The following is a 22599-nucleotide window of genomic DNA, read 5'->3' on the forward strand; positions in this document are numbered from 1 at the left end:
TGTTTGTTTCTTTTGAGACGAGTCTCGCTCTGTCCCCCAGGCTGGAGTGCAGTAGCATGATCTCAGCTCACTGCAGCCTCTGCCTCCCAGGTTCAAATGATTCTCTTGCCTCAGCCACCAGAGTAGCTGGAATTACAGGCATGTGCCACCACGTCCAGCTAATTTTTATATATATATTTTAGTAGAGACGGGGTATCGCCATGTTGGCCAGGCTGGTCTCAAACTCCTGACCTCAAGTGATCCACCCACCTCGACCTCCCAAAGTGCTGGGATTATAGGCATGAGCCACCGCGTCCGGCCCAGCAGTAGATTTTTTACAGAAGTAAGTGTAGAGCTTCCCGAGGTGACCACTGAAAGCAGAATTGCCATTGGGACATATGTGTGCTTCTTTAAGAAAAAACTGTAGCATTACTTTATGATCATAACTTAAATTCTAGTTTAAGAAACCTCAATGTATAAAAATTCAAACTTATCAAACAGAAAAAACGAGAGACAGAGTCTTGCTTTGTCTGCCAGGCTGGAATGCAGGCTCAAGTGATTCTCCTGCCTCGGCCTCCTGAGTAGCTGGGACTACAGGCGAGTGCCACACCGGGCTAGTTTGTTTCTTTTCTGAGATGGAGTCTTGCTCTGTCACCCAGGCTGGAGTGCCGTGGCACAATCTTGGTTCACTGCAACCTCCACCTCCCAGGTTCAACCAATTCTCCTGCCTCAGCCTCCCAAGTAACTGGGATTACAGGTGCGCACTACCACGCCCAGCTAGTTTTGTATTTTAGTAGAGATGGGATTTCACCATGTTGCCCAGGCTGGTCTCAAACTCCCGAGCCCAGGCAATCCACCTGCCTCGGCCTCCCAAAGTGTTAGGATTACAGGCGTGAGCCACTGCACCTGGCCTTGTCCTGGTTATTCTCTATCTGTTCCCTCCACCTTCAGACCCCTGCTCCTGCTTCTCTGCCCGACTCTGTGCCCCAGGAGGTGGATCAGCTGCAACACCTGGGCTCCCGTGCCCTCCAGTGGAGAGAGGGGTCAGGGTGTTCCTCCCTGCTTCACACGGCAGGCAGTTCTGGCAGATGCTGGTCCTCTATGGCTATAGTCCCCACTGAGGATTCCTCCTCTACCTCCAGTGCACGCTGGACTTCAGGAACACCACTTCTTCCTCATATCCTTCAGGGCCAGGGATAGTACCAGCTTCCTACTGCCCCTGGGGGTCTCACCACCCCTTGTGGCCTCCTTTGCCCCTGCCCACTACTCCATAAACTGTCTCTTTATTAAGTCTCTCTGATTGAACTATCTTCAAATGGAACTAAGTTTGCGAGAGGGAACCTGACAGATAGAGAAATGAGTGTGAGTTTATGAAAATTATTCCCTGGGCTAAGCGCGGTGGCTCATGCTTGTAATCCCAGCACTTTGGGAGGCCAAGGAGGGAGTGATTGATTGAGCTCAGGAGTTTGAGACTAGCCTGGGCAACATGGTGAAACCCCGTCTCTACAAAAAATACAAAAATTAGCCCGGCGTGGTAGTTGAGCTTGAGAGGTGGAGGTTGCAATGAGCTGAGATCGTGCCACTGCACTCCAGCCTGGGTGACAGAGCAAGATCCTGTTAGGAAGAAGGAAGGGAGGGAGGGAGGGAGGGAGGAAGGGAAGGAAGGAGGCAAGGGAGGAAGGAAGGAAGGGAGGGAGGGAGGGAGGAAGGAAGGAAGGGAGGAACTGTTCACTATTCCCTGCCATTTGTGAGCCCATGGTGTATTTCAAAATAATTCTGTTTTCCCAGATGCCCCCTTAACTACACCACTGTCCACACACAGTCACACTGCCTAAAGCGAGGCTGACCTTGAGACTGCAGTCCTTGCAATTGCTCCCTGCTGAACTCTGGGAAAGAACATCACAGAGTCCAGCCCCTTCCCAGTCTCCTGACGCTGCTCTCACCCTCGAGTGCAGGAACCAGGACCTTAGAGTGTCAGACCTTGCAAGGCTGGTTCCTGCAAGACTTTAGGGGATAGGCCGGGTGCCGTGGCTCACGCCTGTAATCCCAACACTTTGGGAGACCAAGGTAGGCAGATTATGAGGTCAGGAGTTCGAGACCAGCATGGCCAACATGGCAAAACCCCATCTCTACTAAAAATACAAAAATTAGCCAGGTATGGTGGCAGGCGCCTTTAATCCCAGCTACTCAGGAGGCTGAGGCAGAAGAATCTCTTGAACCCGGGAGGCAGAGTTTGCAGTGAGCCAAGATCACACCATTGCACTCCAGCCTGGGCAACAAGCGTGAGACTCTGTCTCAAAAAAAAAAAAAAAAAGACTTTAGGGGATAACTTGGACCACCCCATCAGGAACTGAGGGAGGGCAGGGGTAAGGAGCATGGGCAGGGCGAGGGAGCTGGGGTGCGCCCTCCACACACCACATAAGCCCGTGTCTCCTCCCATGCCGTCGCTGCTGTGGTAACCATCACTGCGGGAAGCAGCATTCGTGTTCTGTGGCCACTGCCTCCAGCCCAGACCTGACATTGAGAAGAAGGTGGCTAGAAGACTCTCAAGTTTGTACAGCTAGTTGCCTTGTCCCTTCTCCATCCTACCCACCACCCACTGACTGTCCCACCCAATGAGATCACTGGCCTCGCCGTCCCTGGTACATGCATGATTTCCACGGGTTTATTGCCAGGGCTCAAGGCATTCCAGTTTTTCACACCCATCACATCATTCACTCTGGCTCTGCTGGCCACGGTGAGGACGGATGAAGCTAGGGAAGGCATGAGATCCCACTGACAAGCTGGTACTAAACAGGGAAGGATGGGGTGGGAGCTATTTTATCTCTGTTCTGGGGGGATCCAGAGAGGTGCAGAGCTGCCTCCACTGGCAGAAATGGGGCATCTCTAAGGAATGGCGAGGGGGACAAGCTTGGTCCAAGTACAAGACAGCATCACCCTCTGCCCAGCAATGACCAACATTAGGAGTCAGTGACTAGAACCACTCCTCCCCCACCCCCACATATTGTCAACAGAGCTGGAAATCAAAAGGGGACTTTGGTCAGAAGAATTTTCCATAATGTTTAGCCCTAAAATGGACTAGAAAGAACCACAAAGATAACTTACACAAGATCAGCACCCTGGCTGGGCGCAGTGGCTCATGCCTGTAATCCCAGTACTTTGGGAGGCCGAGGCGGGTGGATCACTGGAGGTCAGGAGTTTGAGACCAGCCTGGCCAACATGGTGAAACTTCGTCTCTACTAAATACAAAAATTAGCCAGGCGTAGAGGCAGGGGCCTGTAATCCCAGCTACTCGGGAGGCTGAGGCAGGAAAATCGCTTGAACCCAGGAGGAGGAGGTTGCAGTGAGCCAAGATTGTGCCACTGCACTCCAGCCTGGGCGACAGCGGTTACTCAGCAAACCTGCAGCCATGTCAGGAATAAATGGCAGAGCGGTGATTCACAAGCAGAGCCCTTTCGGTAATTCCAGGAGGCCTTTTAACTGTTCACATCTGTAACCCATTTAGAACCAGTTCTGAATTGTATATTCATATGTGAGGATGCAAAGTAGGTGAGTGGGTCCCGAGGCCAAGCCTCTTCTTGATTTCTCAGCAATGGCACAACCAGCCTCACCATGAGAATCAAGAAGCAAAGATTTTCTCCCACTACCTCCCGAAGGTCACTGTCTTAAAGTCACTGATGAAACTAGCAATGCCACCAGATGGATCCGGTCTGAACACTCAAAGCTGGCTGTGCAGCTTCCCCAGGTTTCACGCCCCCACAACACAGAATGCAAAGGCACAAGACATCAAGGTTAATAAACAGCTTTATTTGCCTTGTACAGCATCAATTTTCTTACATTCTCAGTTAATTGGCCATTAAAGTGCTGGAAATTTTCTTAATCATGATAACATTTATTAAAAAGAAATCAGAACTAATATCAGGAACATGGCGGCATGAAGGAAACAGTTCCCTTACAAAACACAGAAAATGGAAGCCCCTCATGTTGAGGGGGTGGGTTGGACAATTTGCAAACAGATTCTAATTTCCTCTCACCGTCAGCACCAAACTGGCTGGGACCACCATCCCTGGGTGAAAGAAGCAACACTAAAGAACCCTAAAAACACCCACACACCCTGACTACCACCACCTCTGGGCCATCTGTGGGCGTTTGCTGTTTGAACAGATCCAGTCTCAGGAAAGAGGAAGACCTGACCTCCGTCTGCAACCCATCACCCCACCCACCCTTACTAACAAAAGCCCCCAAAGTCATTACAATGAAAAAGTGGGTTTCCATTACCCCAAAACTAACAATGTTCAGTAAAAATGAGGATAATAAACACAAAAGCTTGCTTAGTAAACAGGAGCTCTCAGCAGTCAATGCAAAAAAATATATATATATGAAATCTTAAGGCAAATACTGTTGACTTTGCACATGGGCTGGACGAACTTGGAACTCTTTACCTATCTGTATAGTTCCAGGAGCCTACAGGCGGTCGGTTTTTCAGCGCTTGCCACCGGGCCAGGCAAGGTCTTTGCATGATTGCTGAGGCAGTCGGTGTGTTTCCCTTTGGAGTTTATATAGGAACACACCACCCAAGGCTGATGTTTTGTTATATATATATATGTACACACATACAAAGGCCTGCTACTCTTTCTTTGTGGAAACTGACAGCTCCACCTCGGGAAGCTGGATGCCAACCTTATTCCCACTGTCATTGCTAGAAGAGGAGGACAGTCGGGACTTCTTAGAGGCCAGGGACACCCCACTCCCCTGTAACTTGCCTGTCTCATCATCGCTCCCAGTCACCTCATAATGACCTTTGCTCTTTGACCCCAATCCACCAAAGGTACCGAATTTCAGCTTCCCGTGTTTCCCTTTAACTTTCCCACCTTCCAGCGACACTTCCCCACCTTCAAACTCCAGCGTCCCCGTCGGGGTGGAAGGTCCAGAGAACTCTCTTTCATCACTGAATGAATTTGAGCGGTGCCGTGGCTTCTTACTTTTAAATAAGGAGAATTTTCCTTTCGGTGAAGAGGCTTCGGCCTCTGCCTCTCCTTCCAGAGAGCCCAGGCTGGCCTTTGAACTTTTCAGGTCACCTTTGGACCCAGAAATGGATGCTTCTGGTGAGCCAGTGACACCACCTTTCCCTTTAGGTTTGGAAAAATTAAACTTGGGCATTTTGATCTTGGACTTTTTCAGTTTGACTTCAGACTCTTCCCACTCGCCGTCTCCGGCACCAGCTTGGATGCTGGCCTCTGCTTTAGGGAAGTGAACATCCACCCCCACTTCTCTGCCAACCAGCTCACGGCCAGAGAAGGTAAATTTGGGGATCTTCATTTTAGGGAATGTTACTTTTCCAGATCCACTTTCCAAGTGACCTTGAGGCCCAGACACACTCAGCCCAGGAGCCTGGAGTCCAATCTGACCTCCTTTCACACCTCCCTCCACCTTTGGTCCTGAGAAATGAAGGCCCCCAGCAAACTTAGATGTGTCCAAGTTGAGAGCAGAGGAGACTTGGGGTCCCTTCCACTCACCCCCGGAACCTTTAACACTCAAATGCCCTTCACCAAGGCTGATGTCTGGGGCACTGACACCCCCTGAAACATCCGCACCTCCTTTGATTTTTGGGCCCTTCAAGTTGATGCCAAAATCTGACTCAGGAGATGCCATATTAAAGGAAGGCCCCTTCACACTGATATCAGGAGCAGCCCCATGGAAACCTACTTCTGAACCTTTCAGACCACCTTTGATTTCAGGCCCAGAAATCTGCCCAGTTGGGAGTTTCACATTCACGCCTGGCAGGTTCACATCACATCCAGAGGACTTAATTCCAGGCACCTGGAGGTTTCCTTCTAGGCCTTGAACACTGATGCCTGGAAGACCTCCTCCAACAGTGGGGCCTTTGATCTCACCAGTGGCCCCAAGGCTCCCTTTCACTTTTGGTCCTTCCAAGTTAAAGTCCACATTCGGTGCTGAAATCTGAGGCCCTTTCAGGTTCACATCCACACCTGGCCCCTTCAGCTCGCCAGAAACCTGTGGCCCCTTGGCACTGACGTGCGAGTCGGACCCCGGAGTAGAGATGCCAAATTGGGGCAGCTTCATTTTGGGAAGTTTAATGCTGCCTTCGGATGCCTCCAAGCTTAGATCAGGAGCTCCTATGGATACTTTAGGGCATTTGATGTCACCAGAGACAGCCAGATCTCCCTGCAGGCTTGGTCCCCTCAGTGTCACATCTGGTGCCCCAATGTTAAGCTTTGTTGTGGCATCGATCCCTGGCACTTTCACACCGTCTCCTCCCACCTGCATTTTGCCACCGACACCGCTGAGGTTGAGCCCTGGAGCATGCACCTTCATGCTGGGAACAGATGCATCCAGGTCTCCCTTCAAACTTGGTCCTTTCAAGTTCAGATCAAGGTCAGGCCCAGAGACTTTTGGCATAGAGAGGTTCACTGAAGGCAAGTCTACTCCTGGCCCCTTTAGAGAAACATCGGGCCCTTCGAGCTTAACATCTGGTCCTCTCAAGTCTCCTTCAAGAGAGGGTAGCTGGGCATGGACCTCGGCTCCCCCACCCTCCATTTTCACACCTGGGATGCCGATCTTGGGCATGGAAAACTTGGGGAACTTAATTTTTGCTTCTGGACCTTGCAGATCTACATCTGGTCCTTCCAGTCCCACGCTGGGGACATCACCCTTTATCTTTGGTCCTTTCAAGTTTACATTCACATCAGGGATGGAGACTTGAGGGGCAGAAATGCCGAAGGACGGTGTTTTGACTTTAGCATCTAGGCCTTCGATGTTGATGTCAGGTGCACCCAAGTTTGCCTGCACTTTGGGGCCTTTCAGGTCACCCTCTATTTTTGGCACTGAGATGTCCACATCTGGCATCTTGACCTTGGGAGCCTTCGCCTTGATGTCAAGACCTTCGACGTGAATCGCTGGCGAAGAAAGTTCCAGATCAGGTGCCTGGAGTTCACCCTCCAGTTTGGGGCTAGGGAGAGGGGCCTCAGCTTTAAATTTAGGTGATTTAATGTCAAACTCTACATCTGGGAAGTACATTTTTCCAAACATCGTTTTCTTGGTTTTGGGCGATTTCACGTCGACTTTGAGTGCAGCATCCGGCCCTGCGATGTTGACATCTACATCCGGAGCCTTGAGGCTGGCATCAATTTCACCCCCAGGAACATTCAGGTCAAATCCCTGTTTTTTGGCCTTAATTTTAGGACCACTCATATGAATTTTAGGCATTTTAAACTTACTTTTCTTGCCCTTGCCACCAACACTAATTTCAGGAGTCTCAAGGTTCAGCTCTGCCTCAGGAACAGTGACATCCAGTGAAGGTGACTTGATGTCAGCTTTGGGGCTTTTTGCCCCAAATCCAAACTTGGGTTTCTTAAATTTGGGGATTTTAACATCTGGCCCTTCGATGTTAATATCTGGGCTGTCCATGTGTACATCTAAGCTTGGAGCTTCAACTTTGGGTCCCTTGAGGTCCACTTCACCACCTTCTAACTTCGGACCTGAAAATCCAATTTTTGGTGCCTTGAGATGCAAATCAACATCAGGAGCAGTTACTTTAGGAGCAGATATCTCCAGCGATGGCATCTTCAAAGATGGGCCACTGAGTTTGGCATCAGGGCCTTCGAAATCCAGACGTGGACCTTTAAGATCTACTTCTGGGCCTTTCAAAGTCCCTTCAACCTTAGGGACAGACACATCAAAATCTCCTTTTACTTTGGGTCCTTTCAAATCCAGGTCAACATCAGGTATGGAGATCTTGGGAGCTTTGATATTTATTTCAGGCATCTTGAACTTGGGGCCCTTCAGTTTTGCGTCTGGACCTTCGATATTCACATTTGGAACATCAACGTCCACCTTGGGTCCCGAGACATCGATATCGGCCTTGGGCAGGCTCATATCCACATCTGGACCTTCTCCTTTAAAGCCAGGCATGCTGAATTTAGGCATTTTCACCTTGGGCATCTTCAGGTGCCAGTCTGGGCCATGAACATCCACATCAGGGGTGTTGATGTCCACTTTTGGGCCCTTGATGTCAGCTTCTGGGCCCTTGAGGTCACCTTCCACTTTAGGAAGGGTAACATCCACATCGCCCTTCACTTTGGGTCCTTTCAGGTTTAAGTCAATATCAGGCATGGAGATCTTGGGGGCTTTGATGTTCATCTCAGGCATCTTGAACTTGGGGCCCTTTAGTTTCGCATCTGGACCTTCGATATTCACATCAGGAACATCAATGTCCACCTTGGGTCCTGAGACATCAATGTCAGCCTTGGGCAGGTTCATATCCACTTCTGGGCACTCTCCTTTGAAGCCAGGCATGCTGAACTTGGGCATTTTCACTTTGGGCATTTTTAGGTGCCAGTCTGGGCCTTGAACGTCCACATCTGGGACATCAATGTCCACTTTGGGGCCCCTGATGTCAACTTCGGGGCCCTTGAGGTCGCCTTCCACTTTGGGCAGAGAAATGTCCATGTCGCCCTTCACCTTTGGACCTTTCAGATTCAGGTCAACTTCAGGCATAGAGATCTTCGGTGCCTTGAGGTGTAAGTCAGGCATTTTAAATTTGGGGCCCTTCAGTTTCCCTTCTGGACCATGAATGTCAATATCAGGAGTGTCAATGTCCACTTTAGGGCCTTTGACATCCACTTTGGGACCTTTCAGATCTCCCTCCAGTTTAGGAACGGAAATGTCCATATCTCCTTTTATCTTAGGTCCTTTCAAATTCAAATCAATGTCACTCATGGAGATTTGTGGGGTTTTGAAATGTACATCAGGCATCTTAAACTTGGGACCTTTGAGCTTCCCTTCAGGACCTTCAATGTCTACCTCTGGCCCTTTCAGATCACCTTCCACCTTAGGTAGTGAAACATCCACATCACCCTTCACCTTGGGACCTTTCAGGTGCAAATCAAAGTCAGGCATAGAGATTTTGGGAGCTTTGATGTTCATCTCAGGCATCTTAAATTTGGGCCCCTTCAATTTTCCTTCTGGACCTTCAATATTGACATCAGGCGTGTCAATGTCCAAACTGGGGCCTTTTATGTCAATTTCAGGGCCCTTGAGATCACCTTCCACTTTGGGCAGAGAGACATCCACATCACCCTTCACTTTGGGACCCTTCAAGTTAAAGTCAATGTCAGGCATGGAGATTTTGGGGGCCTTGATGTTCATCTCTGGCATCTTGAACTTCGGACCCTTGAGTTTTGCATCTGGACCTTCGATACTGACATCAGGGGCATCAATGTCCACTTTGGGGCCAGAAATCTCAATGTCAGCCTTAGGAAGGGTAACATCCACATCTGGGCCCTCTCCTTTGAATCCTGGCATGCTGAATTTGGGCATTTTCACCTTGGGCATCTTCAGGTGCCAGTCTGGGCCATGAACATCCACATCAGGGGCATTGATGTCCACTTTGGGGCCCTTGATGTCAACTTCTGGGCCCTTGAGGTCACCTTCCACTTTAGGAAGGGAAACATCCACATCACCCTTCACCTTGGGACCTTTCAGATGCAAATCAAAGTCAGGCATGGAGATCTTGGGGGCTTTGATGTTCATCTCAGGCATCTTGAATTTAGGGCCCTTTAGTTTCGCATCTGGACCTTCGATATTCACATCAGGAACATCAATGTCCATCTTGGGTCCTGAGACGTCAAGGTCAGCCTTGGGCAGGTTCACATCCACATCTGGGCCCTCTCCTTTGAAGCCAGGCATGCTGAACTTGGGCATTTTCACTTTGGGCATTTTTAAGTGCCAGTCTGGGCCTTGAACGTCCACATCTGGGACATCAATGTCCACTTTGGGGCCCTTGATGTCCACTTCAGGGCCCTTGAGGTCGCCTTCCACTTTGGGCAGAGAAACGTCCACGTTGCCCTTCATCTTTGGACCTTTCAGATTCAGGTCAACTTCAGGCATAGAGATCTTTGGTGCCTTGAGGTGCAGGTCAGGCATTTTAAATTTGGGGCCCTTCAGTTTCCCTTCTGGACCATGAATATCAATATCAGGAGTGTCAATGTCCACTTTGGGTCCTGAGACATCAATGTCAGCTTTGGGCAAATTAACATCCACTTCTGGGCCCTCTCCTTTAAATCCCGGCATGCTGAATTTGGGCATTTTCACCTTGGGCATCTTCAGGTGCCAGTCTGGGCCATGAACATCCACATCTGGGGCATCAATGTCCACTTTGGGGCCCTTGATGTCAACTTCAGGGGCCTTTAGATCACCTTCCATCTTAGGCAGAGAAACATCCACATCTCCTTTCACCTTAGGGCCTTTCAGATGCAAATCAAAGTCAGGCATGGAGATCTTGGGGGCTTTGATGTTCATCTCTGGCATCTTGAATTTAGGGCCCTTCAGTTTTGCATCTGGACCTTCAATATTCACATCTGGAACATCAACGTCCACCTTGGGTCCTGAGACGTCAAGGTCAGCCTTGGGCAGGTTCACGTCCACCTCTGGACCTTCTCCTTTGAAGCCAGGCATGCTGATCTTGGGCATTTTTATCTTAGGCATCTTCAGGTGCCAGTCTGGGCCTCGAACATCCACATCTGGGGCATTAATATCCACTTTGGGGCCTTTAATATCCACGTCAGGAACTTTCATGTCACCTTCCACTTTTGGCAGAGACACATCCATATCACCCTTCACTTTGGGTCCTTTCAGGTTAAGATCAATGTCAGGCATGGAGATCTTGGGGGCTTTGATGTTCATCTCAGGCATCTTGAATTTGGGACCTTTCAACTTTCCCTCTGGGCCTTCGATATTCACATCTGGAACATCAATGTCCACCTTGGGTCCTGAGACATCAAGGTCAGCCTTGGGCAGGTTCACATCCACATCTGGGCCCTCTCCTTTGAAGCCAGGCATGCTGAACTTGGGCATTTTCACCTTGGGCATCTTCAGGTGCCAGTCTGGGCCTTGAACATCAACATCTGGAGCATTAATGTCCACTTTGGGGCCCTTGATGTCAACTTCAGGACCCTTGAGGTCACCTTCCATTTTGGGCAGAGAAACATCCACATCGCCCTTGACTTTGGGGCCCTTCAGGTTTAAATCAATGTCAGGCATCGATATTTTGGGAGCCTTCAGGTGCATCTCTGGTATCTTAAATTTGGGTCCCTTGAATTTACCCTCTGGGCCTTCGATGTTAATGTCAGGAGTGTCAATGTCCACTTTGGGGCCCTTGATGTCCACCTCAGGGCCTTTTAGATCACCTTCCACTTTGGGCAAAGACACATCCACATCACCCTTCATTTTGGGTCCCTTCAAGTTCAGGTCAAAGTCAGGCATGGAGATCTTGGGGGCTTTGATGTTCATCTCAGGCATCTTGAACTTGGGGCCCTTCAGCTTTGCATCTGGACCTTCAATATTCACGTCTGGAACATCAACGTCTACATTGGGACCAGAAATGTCAATGTCAGCTTTAGGGAGGGTAACATCGACTTCAGGGCCTTCTCCTTTGAAGCCAGGCATGCTGAACTTGGGCATTTTCACTTTGGGCATCTTCAGATGCCAGTCTGGACCATGAACATCCACATCTGGGGCATTGATGTCCACTTTAGGGCCTTTGATATCAACCTCTGGCCCTTTCAGATCCCCTTCAAGTTTGGGAAGAGAAATATCCACATCACCTTTCACCTTGGGGCCTTTCAAGTTTAAGTCAATGTCAGGCATGGAGATCTTGGGAGCTTTGATATTCATGTCAGGCATCTTGAATTTGGGACCTTTCAAGCCTCCCTCCGGACCTTCCACATTGAGATCTGGGCCCTCAATGTTCATACTTGGGCCCTCTATGTTGATGTCTCCTTTTGGTAGATCCACAGCTACATCTGGCCCTTCTGCTTTTAAGCCAGGCACACTGAATTTGGGCATTTTCATCTTGGGCATTTTCAGATTCCAGTCTGGACCATGAACATCCACATCAGGTGCATTAAGATTGACTTCTGGTGCCTTAATATCCACTTTGGGGCCTTTAAAGTCACCTTCTAAATTGGGACCTGCAATATCTAAGTCTCCTTTGACTTTGGGACCTTTCAAATTTAGCTCCACGTCAGGCATAGAAACTTTGGGAGATGAAATACTCAGGAAAGGCATTTTAAACTTGGATCCTTTCACTTTTCCTTGGACCTCGACATCAGGGGCATTAATATCAACTTTTGGACCTGTTATGTCAATATCTGGCTTTTTACCTTTGACATCCACTTCAGGTGTCTGAACTTTGGAGCCCGAAAAATTAAATTTGGGAAGCTTAAAACGAGATTTCTTTGACTTGCCTTCAATATTAAGCTTAGGACCGGAAACGTCCACTTCTGGGCCCTTTATATCCAAACTGGGAGCTTTAATGTCACCTTCCAACTTGGGCCCAGAGACATCAACATCTCCCTTAAGCTTTGAGCCTTTCAAATTCAAGTCAATTTCTGGCATGGAGATCTTGGGCATGTTTACATGCATGTCAGGCATCTTCAGTTTTGGACCTTTTAATTTGGCATCTGGGCCATGAATGTCAATATCTGGAGCATCTACATCTATCTTTGGGCCTTTTATGTCAAGAGCAGGTCCTTTCAAATCACCTTCTACATTTGGAAGTGAAACATCCACCTCTCCTTTCATTTTAGGGCCTTTAAGATTGAGGTCCAAATCAGGCATTGATATTTTAGGAGCTTTGATGTTCATCTCTGGCATCTTGAATTTAGGGCCCTTCAGTTTCGCATCTGGACCTTCAATATTCACATCTGGAACATCAACGTCCACCTTGGGTCCTGAGACGTCAAGGTCAGCCTTGGGCAGGTTCACATCCACTTCTGGACCTTCTCCTTTGAAGCCAGGCATGCTGATCTTGGGCATTTTTATTTTAGGCATCTTCAGGTGCCAGTCTGGGCCTCGAACATCCACATCTGGGGCATTAATATCCACTTTGGGGCCTTTAATATCCACGTCAGGAACTTTCATGTCACCTTCCACTTTTGGCAGAGACACATCCATGTCACCCTTCACTTTGGGACCTTTCAGGTTAAGATCAATGTCAGGCATGGAGATCTTGGGGGCTTTGATGTTCATCTCAGGCATTTTGAATTTGGGACCTTTCAACTTTCCCTCTGGGCCTTCGATATTCACATCTGGAACATCAATGTCCACCTTGGGTCCTGAGACATCAAGGTCAGCCTTGGGCAGGTTCACATCCACATCTGGGCCCTCTCCTTTGAAGCCAGGCATGCTGAATTTGGGCATTTTCACTTTGGGCATTTTTAGGTGCCAGTCTGGGCCTTGAACGTCCACATCCGGGACATCAATGTCCACTTTGGGACCCCTGATGTCAACTTCAGGGCCCTTGAGGTCACCCTCCACTTTGGGCAGAGAAACATCCACATCGCCCTTCACCTTGGGACCTTTCAGATGCAAATCAAAGTCAGGCATGGGGATCTTGGGGGCTTTGATATTCATCTCTGGCATCTTGAACTTAGGCCCTTTCAACTTTCCCTCTGGTCCTTCAATGTTAACATCAGGGCCTTCAACATCCACTTTGGGGCCTGAGACATCAATGTCAGCCTTGGGCAGGTTCACATCCACTTCAGGGCCCTCTGCTTTGAAGCCAGCCATGCTGAACTTGGGCATTTTCATCTTGGGCATCTTCAGGTGCCAGTCTGGACCCTGAACATTAACATCTGGGACATCAATGTCCACTTTGGGGCCTTTGAGGTCAACTTCAGGACCTTTCAGATCTCCCTCTACCTTAGGGCCTGTAACATCCACATCTCCTTTTATTTTTGGACCTGTGAGATTCAGGTCAATATCTGGCATGGATATCTTTGGAGTCTTAAAATGCATCTCTGGCATCTTAAACTTTGGACTTTTCCACTTTCCTTCAGGTCCTTCGATATTCACATCGGGACATTCAACATCCACTTTCGGTCCTGAGACATCAATGTCAGCCTTGGGCAGGTTCACGTCCACATCTGGACCTTCTCCTTTGAAGCCAGGCATGCTGATCTTGGGCATTTTTATCTTGGGCATCTTTAGGTGCCAGTCTGGGCCATGAACATCAACATCAGGTGCGTCAATGTCCACTTTTGGGCCCTTGATGTCAACTTCTGGGCCCTTGAGGTCACCTTCCACTTTAGGAAGGGAAACATCCACATCACCCTTCACTTTGGGTCCTTTCAGGTTTAAGTCAATATCAGGCATGGAGATCTTGGGGGCTTTGATATTCATCTCTGGCATCTTGAACTTAGGCCCTTTCAACTTTCCCTCTGGTCCTTCAATGTTAACATCAGGGCCTTCAATGTCCACTTTGGGTCCTGAGACATCAATGTCAGCCTTGGGCAGCTTCACATCCACATCTGGGCCCTCTCCTTTGAAGCCAGGCATGCTGAACTTTGGCATTTTCATCTTGGGCATCTTCAGGTGCCAGTCGGGGCCTTGAACACCCACATCTGGGGCATTAATATCCACTTTGGGCCCCTTGATGTCAACTTCGGGGCCCTTGAGGTCACCTTCCACTTTGGGCAGAGAAACATCCACATCGCCCTTCACCTTGGGACCTTTCAGATGCAAATCAAAGTCAGGCATGGAGATCTTGGGGGCTTTGATGTTCATCTCTGGCATCTTTAACTTAGGCCCTTTCAACTTTCCCTCTGGTCCTTCAATATTAACATCAGGGCCTTCAATGTCCACCTTGGGTCCTGAGATGTCAACGTCAGCCTTAGGCAAGTTGACGTCTACTTCAGGGCCCTCTGCTTTGAAGCCAGGCATGCTGAACTTGGGCATTTTCATCTTGGGCATCTTCAGGTGCCAGTCTGGACCTTGGACATCGGGGGCATTTACATCAACTTTGGGGCCCCTGATGTTCATATCTGGTACTTCAAGTTTACCTTCTACCTCAGGCACAGACACATCCACATCCCCCTTGATTTTGGGTCCTTTGAGATTTAGGTCAACATCAGGCATAGAAATATTGGGGGCTTTGAAATGCATATCAGGCATCTTGAACTTAGGGCCTTTCAATTTGCCCTCTGGTCCCTCAATGTCAATGTCTGGCCCACTGACATCCACACGTGGCCCTTTAAGGTCCCCTTCCAATTTGGGAACATCTACATCCACCTCTCCTTTTGCCTTGGGGCTCTTCAAGTGTAGATCGAGGTCTGGCATAGAGATTTTGGGAGCTTTAAAGTGCATATCTGGCATCTTGAACTTAGGAGTTTTCCACTTGCCATTTGGGCCTTCCACAGCTACTTCTGGCATGTCAGCATCTAATTTGGGACCTTTGACATCCAATTCTGGACCTTTTAAGTCTCCCTCCAGCTTTGGGGCAGAAACATCAACATCTCCTTTGATTTTGGGTCCCTTTAAATTGAAATCAACATCAGGCATGGAGATCTTGGGGGTCTTGAAGTGCATCTCAGGCATCTTAAACTTGGGGCCCTTCAGCTTCCCTTCTGGACCTTCAAGGCTCACATCTGGGACTTCAACGTCCACCTTGGGTCCTGAGACATCAACGTCAGCCTTGGGCAAGTTCACATCCACTTCTGGGCCCTCTCCTTTGAAGCCAGGCATGCTGAACTTAGGCATTTTCATCTTAGGCATCTTCAGGTGCCAGTCTGGGCCATGAACATCCACATCTGGGGCATCAATGTCCACTTTGGGCCCTTTGATGTCAACATCTGGCACTTTCATTTCACCTTCTACCTTGGGAACAGACACATCCATATCCCCTTTGACTTTGGGGCCTTTCAAGTTTAAGTTCACATCAGGCATGGAGATCTTGGGGGTCTTGAAGTGCATCTCAGGCATCTTAAACTTGGGCCCTTTCAACTTTGCATCAGGACACTCCAGCTCAACATCAGGCACCTCCACATCCACACTGGGGCCTGTTAAATCTCCCTCCAATTTTGGCACCGACACATCCACATCCCCTTTGACTTTGGGGCCTTTCAAGTGTAAGTCCACATCAGGCATGGAGATCTTGGGGGCCTTGAAGTGCATCTCAGGCATCTTAAACTTGGGGCCCTTCAGCTTCCCTTCTGGACCTTCAAGGCTCACATCTGGGACTTCAACATCCACCTTGGGTCCTGAGACAACAACATCAGCCTTGGGCAAGTTCACATCCACTTCTGGGCCCTCTGCTTTGAAGCCAGGCATGCTGAACTTGGGCATTTTCATCTTGGGCATCTTCAGGTGCCAGTCTGGGCCAAGAACATCCACATCTGGGGCATCAATGTCCATTTTGGGTCCTTTGATGTAAACATCTGGCACTTTCATTTCACCTTCTACCTTGGGCACAGACACATCCATATCCCCTTTGACTTTGGGGCCTTTCAGGTGTAAGTCCACATCAGGCATGGAGATCTTGGGGGTCTTGAAGTGCATCTCAGGCATCTTAAACTTGGGCCCTTTCAACTTTGCATCAGGACACTCCAGATCAACATCAGGCACCTCCACACCCACACTGGGGCCTGTTAAATCTCCCTCCAATTTTGGCAAAGACACATCCGCATCCCCTTTGACTTTGGGGCCTTTCAGGTGTAAGTCCACATCAGGCATGGAGATCTTGGGGGCCTTGAAGTGCATGTCTGACATCTTAAATTTAGGGCCTTTCAACTTTGCATCAGGACACTCCAGCTCAACATCAGGCACCTCCACATCCACAATGGGGCCTGTTAAATCTCCCTCCAATTTTGGCAAAGACACATCCGCATCCCCTTTGACTTTGGGGCCTTTCAGGTGTAAGTCCACATCAGGCATGGAGATCTTGGGGGCCTTGAAGTGCATCTCAGGCATCTTAAACTTGGGCCCTTTCAACTTTGCATCAGGACACTCCAGATCAACATCAGGCACCTCCGCTTCCACAAAAGGACCTTTGACATCAACTTGCGGCCCTCTGAGATCACCTTCCAGTTCCGGCACAGAAGCATCTATCTCTCCCTTCAGTTTGGGTCCCTTCAAATTCAAGTCCACATCTGGCATGGAGACCTTGGGAGCTTTTATATTCAACTTGGGCATCTTAAATTTGGAGCCTTTCAACTTTCCTTCTGGTCCCTCAATATCCAAATCAGGAGCATCAATGTCCACACTGGGTCCAGACACATCAATGTCAGCCTTTGGCAGATTCACATCCACTTCGGGGCCCTCTGCTTTGAAGCCAGGCATACTGAACTTGGGCATTTTCATCTTGGGCATTTTCAGGTGCCAATCTGGGCCGTGAACCTCCACATCTGGGGCATCAATGTCCACTTTGGGCCCTTTAATGTCAACATCTGGCACTTTCATTTCACCTTCTACCTTGGGCACAGACACATCCATATCCCCTTTGACTTTGGGGCCTTTCAAGTGTAAGTCCACATCAGGCATGGAGATCTTGGGGGCCTTGAAATGCATCTCAGGCATCTTAAACTTGGGGCCCTTCAACTTCCCTTCTGGACCTTCAATATCAATATCACCAACATTCACATCCATCTTAGGGGCTTTCACATCAATTTCAGGACACTTCAAGTCTCCTTCCACTTTGGGAAGGGAAACATCTACATCAGTTTTCAGTTTAGGGGCTTTCAAATTAAGTCCAACATCAGGCATAGAGATTTTGTGCGTCTGTATATTCATGCTTGGCATCTTGAACTTAGGGCCTTTTAGTTTCCCCTCTGGAGCTTCAAGATTCACATCTGGAACATCAATGTCCACCTTGGGTCCTGAAACACCAAGGTCAGCCTTGGGCAGGTTCATATCCACATCTGGGCCCTCTCCTTTGAAGCCAGGCATGCTGAACTTGGGCATTTTTACCTTGGGCATCTTCAGGTGCCAGTCTGGGCCATGAACCTCCACATCTGGTGCATTAATGTCAACTTTGGGGCCTTTGATGTCAACATCAGGAGCTTTTATCTCTCCTTCTACTTTTGGAACTGTAACATCATAATCTCCTTTCATTTTAGGACCTTTCAAATGCAAACCAACATCTGGTATGGATATCTTCTGAGGCTTTATACTCATTTCTGGCATCTTGAATTTGGGACCTTTTAGTTTTGCGTCTGGACCTTCAATATTCACATCTGGAACTTCAGCATCCATTTTGGGTCCTGAGACATCAACGTCAGCTTTGGGCAGCTTCACATCCACTTCAGGGCCCTCTCCTTTGAAGCTGGGCATGCTGAACTTGGGCATTTTCACCTTGGGCATCTTCAGGTGCCAATCTGGGCCATGAACATCCACATCTGGAGCACTAATGTCAACTTTGGGCCCTTTAATGTCAACATCTGGCACTTTCATTTCACCTTCTACCTCAGGCAAGGACACATCCACATCTCCCTTCAATTTTGGCCCCTTAAGATTCAGGTCCACATCAGGCATGGAGATCTTGGGGGCCTTGAAGTGCATCTCAGGCATCTTAAACTTGGGGCCCTTCAGCTTTCCTTCCGGGCCCTCAAGGCTCACATCTGGGACTTCAACATCCACCTTGGGTCCTGAGACATCAATGTCAGCCTTGGGCAGGTTCACATCCACTTCTGGGCCCTCTCCTTTGAAGCCAGGCATGCTAAACTTGGGCATTTTCATCTTGGGCATCTTCAGGTGCCAGTCTGGGCCTTGAACCTCCACATCTGGGGCATCAATGTCCATTTTGGGTCCTTTGATTTCAACATCTGGCACTTTCATTTCACCTTCTACCTTGGGCACAGACACATCCACATCCCCTTTGACTTTGGGGCCTTTCAAGTGTAAGTCCACATCAGGCATGGAGATCTTGGGGGTCTTGAAATGCATCTCAGGCATCTTAAACTTGGGACCCTTCAGCTTCCCTTCTGGACCTTCGAGGCTCACATCTGGGGCTTCAATGTCCACCTTGGGTCCTGAGACAACAACGTCAGCCTTAGGCAAGTTCACATCCACTTCTGGGCCCTCGCCTTTGAGGCTGGGCATGCTGAACTTGGGCATTTTCATCTTGGGTATTTTCAGGCTCCAGTCCAGGCCTTGGCCTTCCACATCTGGTGCTTTAATATCTACCTTGGGACCTTTGATGTCCACATCTGGAACCTGCATTTCACCCTCTATCTTTGATGCAGAGATATCTACATTTCCTTTCATTTTGGGTCCTTTAAGATCCAGGTCAACATCTGGCAAAGACATCTTAGGAGCTTTGAAGTGCATCTCAGGCATCTTAAACTTCGGGCCTTTCAACTTCCCTTCAGGTCCTTCAAGGCTCAGATCTGGAGCATTAGTATCTACTTTTGGTGCAGAAATGTCCACATTCGCTTTGGACAGGTTCACATCAAATTCTGGCCCCTCTCCTTTGAGGCTGGGCATGCTAAATTTGGGCATTTTAATCTTTGGCATCTTCAAGTTCCAGTCAGGACCCTGCATTTCAACATCTGGGGCACTGACATCTACTTTTGGGCCTTTCAGGTCCCCTTCCAGCTTTGGCACTGTCATATCATATTCTCCCTTTACTTTAGGACCTTTCATATGCAAGTCCACATCAGGCATGGAGATCTTGGGGGCCTTGATATTCATCTCTGGCATCTTGAACTTGGGGCCCTTCAGCTTTCCTTCAGGTCCTTCAATATTCACATCTGGAACTTCAACACCCACCTTGGGTCCTGAGATGTCCACGTCAGCCTTGGGCAGGTTCACATCCACTTCTGGGCCCTCTGCTTTGAAGCCAGGCATGCTGAACTTGGGCATTTTCATCTTGGGCATCTTCAGGTGCCAGTCTGGGCCTTGAACCTCCACATCTGGGACATCAATGTCCATTTTGGCACTTTTAAGTTCAACATCAGGAACTTTAATCTCACTTTCAACCTTTGGCATTGTGACATCATATTCTCCCTTTACGTTAGGGCCTTTCAGATGTAAGTCCACATCAGGCATGGAGATCTTGGGGACTTTGATGTTCATCTCAGGCATCTTAAACTTGGGCCCTTTCAATTTCCCTTCTGGTTCCTCAATGCTCACATCAGGAGCAGTAACATCTATCTTGGGCCCGGAAATGTCCACATCAGCCTTGGGCAGGTTCACATCCACTTCTGGGCCCTCTGCTTTGAACCCTGGCACACTGAATTTGGGCATTTTCATCTTGGGCATCTTCAAGTGCCAGTCTGGGCCATGAACATCCACATCTGGGGCATCAATGTCCACTTTTGGGCCTTTGAGTTCTCCTTCAAGCTTTGGTACAGTTACATCATACTCTCCCTTCACCTTTGTACCTTTCACATGCAAATCTACATCAGGCATGGAGATATTTGGTGTCTTGACACTCATATCAGGCAGCTTAACATCGGGGCCTTTAAGTTTTCCCCCCAGACCCTCCAAGTTGACATCTGGGGCTTCCACATTGACCTTGGGCCCTGAAGTACTGATATCTCCTTTGGGTAGAGTCATATGCACATCTGGACCTTCCCCTTTGGCTCCTGGAGTGCTGAACGGGGGCATTTTCATCTTGGGCATTTTCAGGTTCCATTCTGGGCCATGCGCTTCGACATCTGGGGCACTGACATCCACTTTGGGGCCTCTGACATCAACTTCAGGGACTTTGACTTTCCCTTCTACTTTGGGGAGTGTGACATCTACACCCCCTTTCACTTTAGGTGCGGCCACATTTAAGTCTACTTCTGACATAGAGATCCTACAGGTTCCGGTTTTCCCGGAAGGACTGCCAAGCCTAGGGCCTGTCAAGGTTCCCTCTAGGTTTGGTGTCTCTATGTCCACTCTGGAGCCTTTAAGTGCCACTTGAGGGCCTTTAACATCACCTTGCACCCCAGGAGCAGAAACCTTAATATCTCCTTTCAGTTTAGGAGACCCAAGGCTCAGATCCACATCCTGCATGGAGATTTTAGGTTTCTGAATAATCATTTCAGGAGTCTTCACTTTAGTACCTTTCATCTTTCCTTCCAGCCCACCAGTAGCAATCTCAGGCAGGCTGACATCCCCAGAGACCCCAGGAACAGTCACTTCACCTGTAGGCAGTGTCACATCAATCCCAGTTTCCTCTCCCTTTGCACCTGATACAGAGAACTTGGGGACTTTCATCTTGGGCACATTCAGTTTGCTCCCAGGCCCCTGAACATCAATGTCAGGGGCCTGAACTTCCACACTGGGGCCAGTGATGCTACCCCCAATTTGGGGAGCAGAGGCGTCCACCCCAATGTGCCCCTGTGGCTTGGCACCTTTCAGGCCTAGGTCACCCTCAAGTGATGGCCCAGTGATTTGGGGGCCCTTCAGCTTCCCCTCAAGGCCCTCAATATTGGCAGAGGGCACACTGACTTCCAGCTGAGGGGCTTGGATAGTCAAGCCTGGCTTGCCGCCCTTGTGCCCCACAGAGACTTCAGGTGCAGAAACCCTCAGCCCTGCCTCTGGTGTCTGGCCCTCACGCCCTGTTGAGACACCAAATTTCGGCACTTTCATGGTGGGAAATTTAATTTTGCCATGATCACCACTCTCCAGAGATGGGCCCTGTACCTCTACTGCCCTACCCCCAAGAGAAGATGAAATGTCCACTGCTGGAACTTGGACCCCTCCTCTGCCACCCAAGTCCAAGCCCTCTGCATTGACATTGACACCTAAGCCTCCCACCTTTATCCCAGGCATGGTGACCTGGAGCTTCGAGTGGCCAGCACCTTGGAGCTCTGGTCCTGAAGCAGAAATGGCCCCTGCTCGGATATCCACAGCAGAGCCTGTCGGAGAGGCTGCCCCCGAGCCCGAGGGCAGTCTGATCATGGTCTTCCCAGACTGGGTCTCCACATCCACATTGGAGATTTCAGTCAGTTCATGTCTTGGAATCTTGATCTTGAATTCAGGGCTACTGATGTCTATGTCCTTGGCTCCTTCCCGGCCAGTCACATCCACAGTGTAGGCTGTGACCCTTCTGGTCACTGTGATGGTGCGGCTCTGGGTCTCCCCGAGGTCTCCTTCCACTCCATCTTCCGACTTCAGCCGTGGCTTGATCTTCGTGGTATAGATGCGCTGGTACTCCTCATCATCCCCGCTCTGCAGAAAGACACGCCGGGCAGAGGTTGCAGCAGAGTCTGCCTGAGTTAGCAGATGCCCGGCCACAGCCCAGCCGACAACACGTTGCCTGTTTCCCAGAGAAGCTGGGACCAAAACAGAGGTCCATGGAGCCTCCTGGGGCACAGCACAGGGGAGTGAAGAAAGGGGCTGACAGCCACATCACAGGAGGAAATCAGAAATTCTCTGGAGGTCATACCGCTAAGCAAAAACTGTGGGGAGGGAGTGGGAGGTATACTCTTGGACTGGGAGGATTTCCATTCAGTTAGAGATTCAAATCAGCCTGTGCCAGGGACACCTCCCAAGAGACCAGGCCCTTCAGCTCCCAACTCTCAAGCCACTGGCTTGTTTGTTTAATCAGGAGGGGAATCTTCTCAGAGGCCCTTGTACCCTGAAAGCACTCGTTGAGCCTAAGAGACTGGTTGTGCTTGGGTTAACAGTCTCACTTTGAGGACCCATTATTTGTTAAATAAACAAGCCATCAGAAGGACCAATGTCCCCACAGGCACTTTGCTGCCCAGCATCTGACCCAGAGAATGTATCAGGCCTCTGCAGAGAGAAAAATGGTGTCTGTGAGGTGGAGCTGGGCACCTGTGAAGTCATTTCAAAGATTCTTGCAAAGCAGCTGACCTTCCTCCTAGCATC

General features: G+C 49.3%; 1 protein-coding gene across 2 annotated transcripts in view; it reads right to left on the reverse strand.

The window, feature by feature from the left end:
• Positions 1–3765: 3765 nt before the first annotated feature.
• The window catches only part of AHNAK (AHNAK nucleoprotein), a 31465-nt gene continuing 12631 nt past the window's right edge, over positions 3766–22599 (reverse strand). For both annotated transcript variants that reach the window (XM_034932788.3, XM_063608514.1), the window contains exon 5: positions 3766–21936. In XM_034932788.3, the coding sequence (XP_034788679.2) occupies positions 4606–21936 (17331 nt within the window). In that variant the 3' untranslated portion in view covers positions 3766–4605. The remainder of the gene's footprint in view (positions 21937–22599) is intronic.

The sequence above is a fragment of the Pan paniscus genome, chromosome 9 (assembly GCF_029289425.2).
Source record: "Pan paniscus chromosome 9, NHGRI_mPanPan1-v2.0_pri, whole genome shotgun sequence".
NCBI classification, from domain to species: Eukaryota; Metazoa; Chordata; class Mammalia; order Primates; family Hominidae; genus Pan; species Pan paniscus.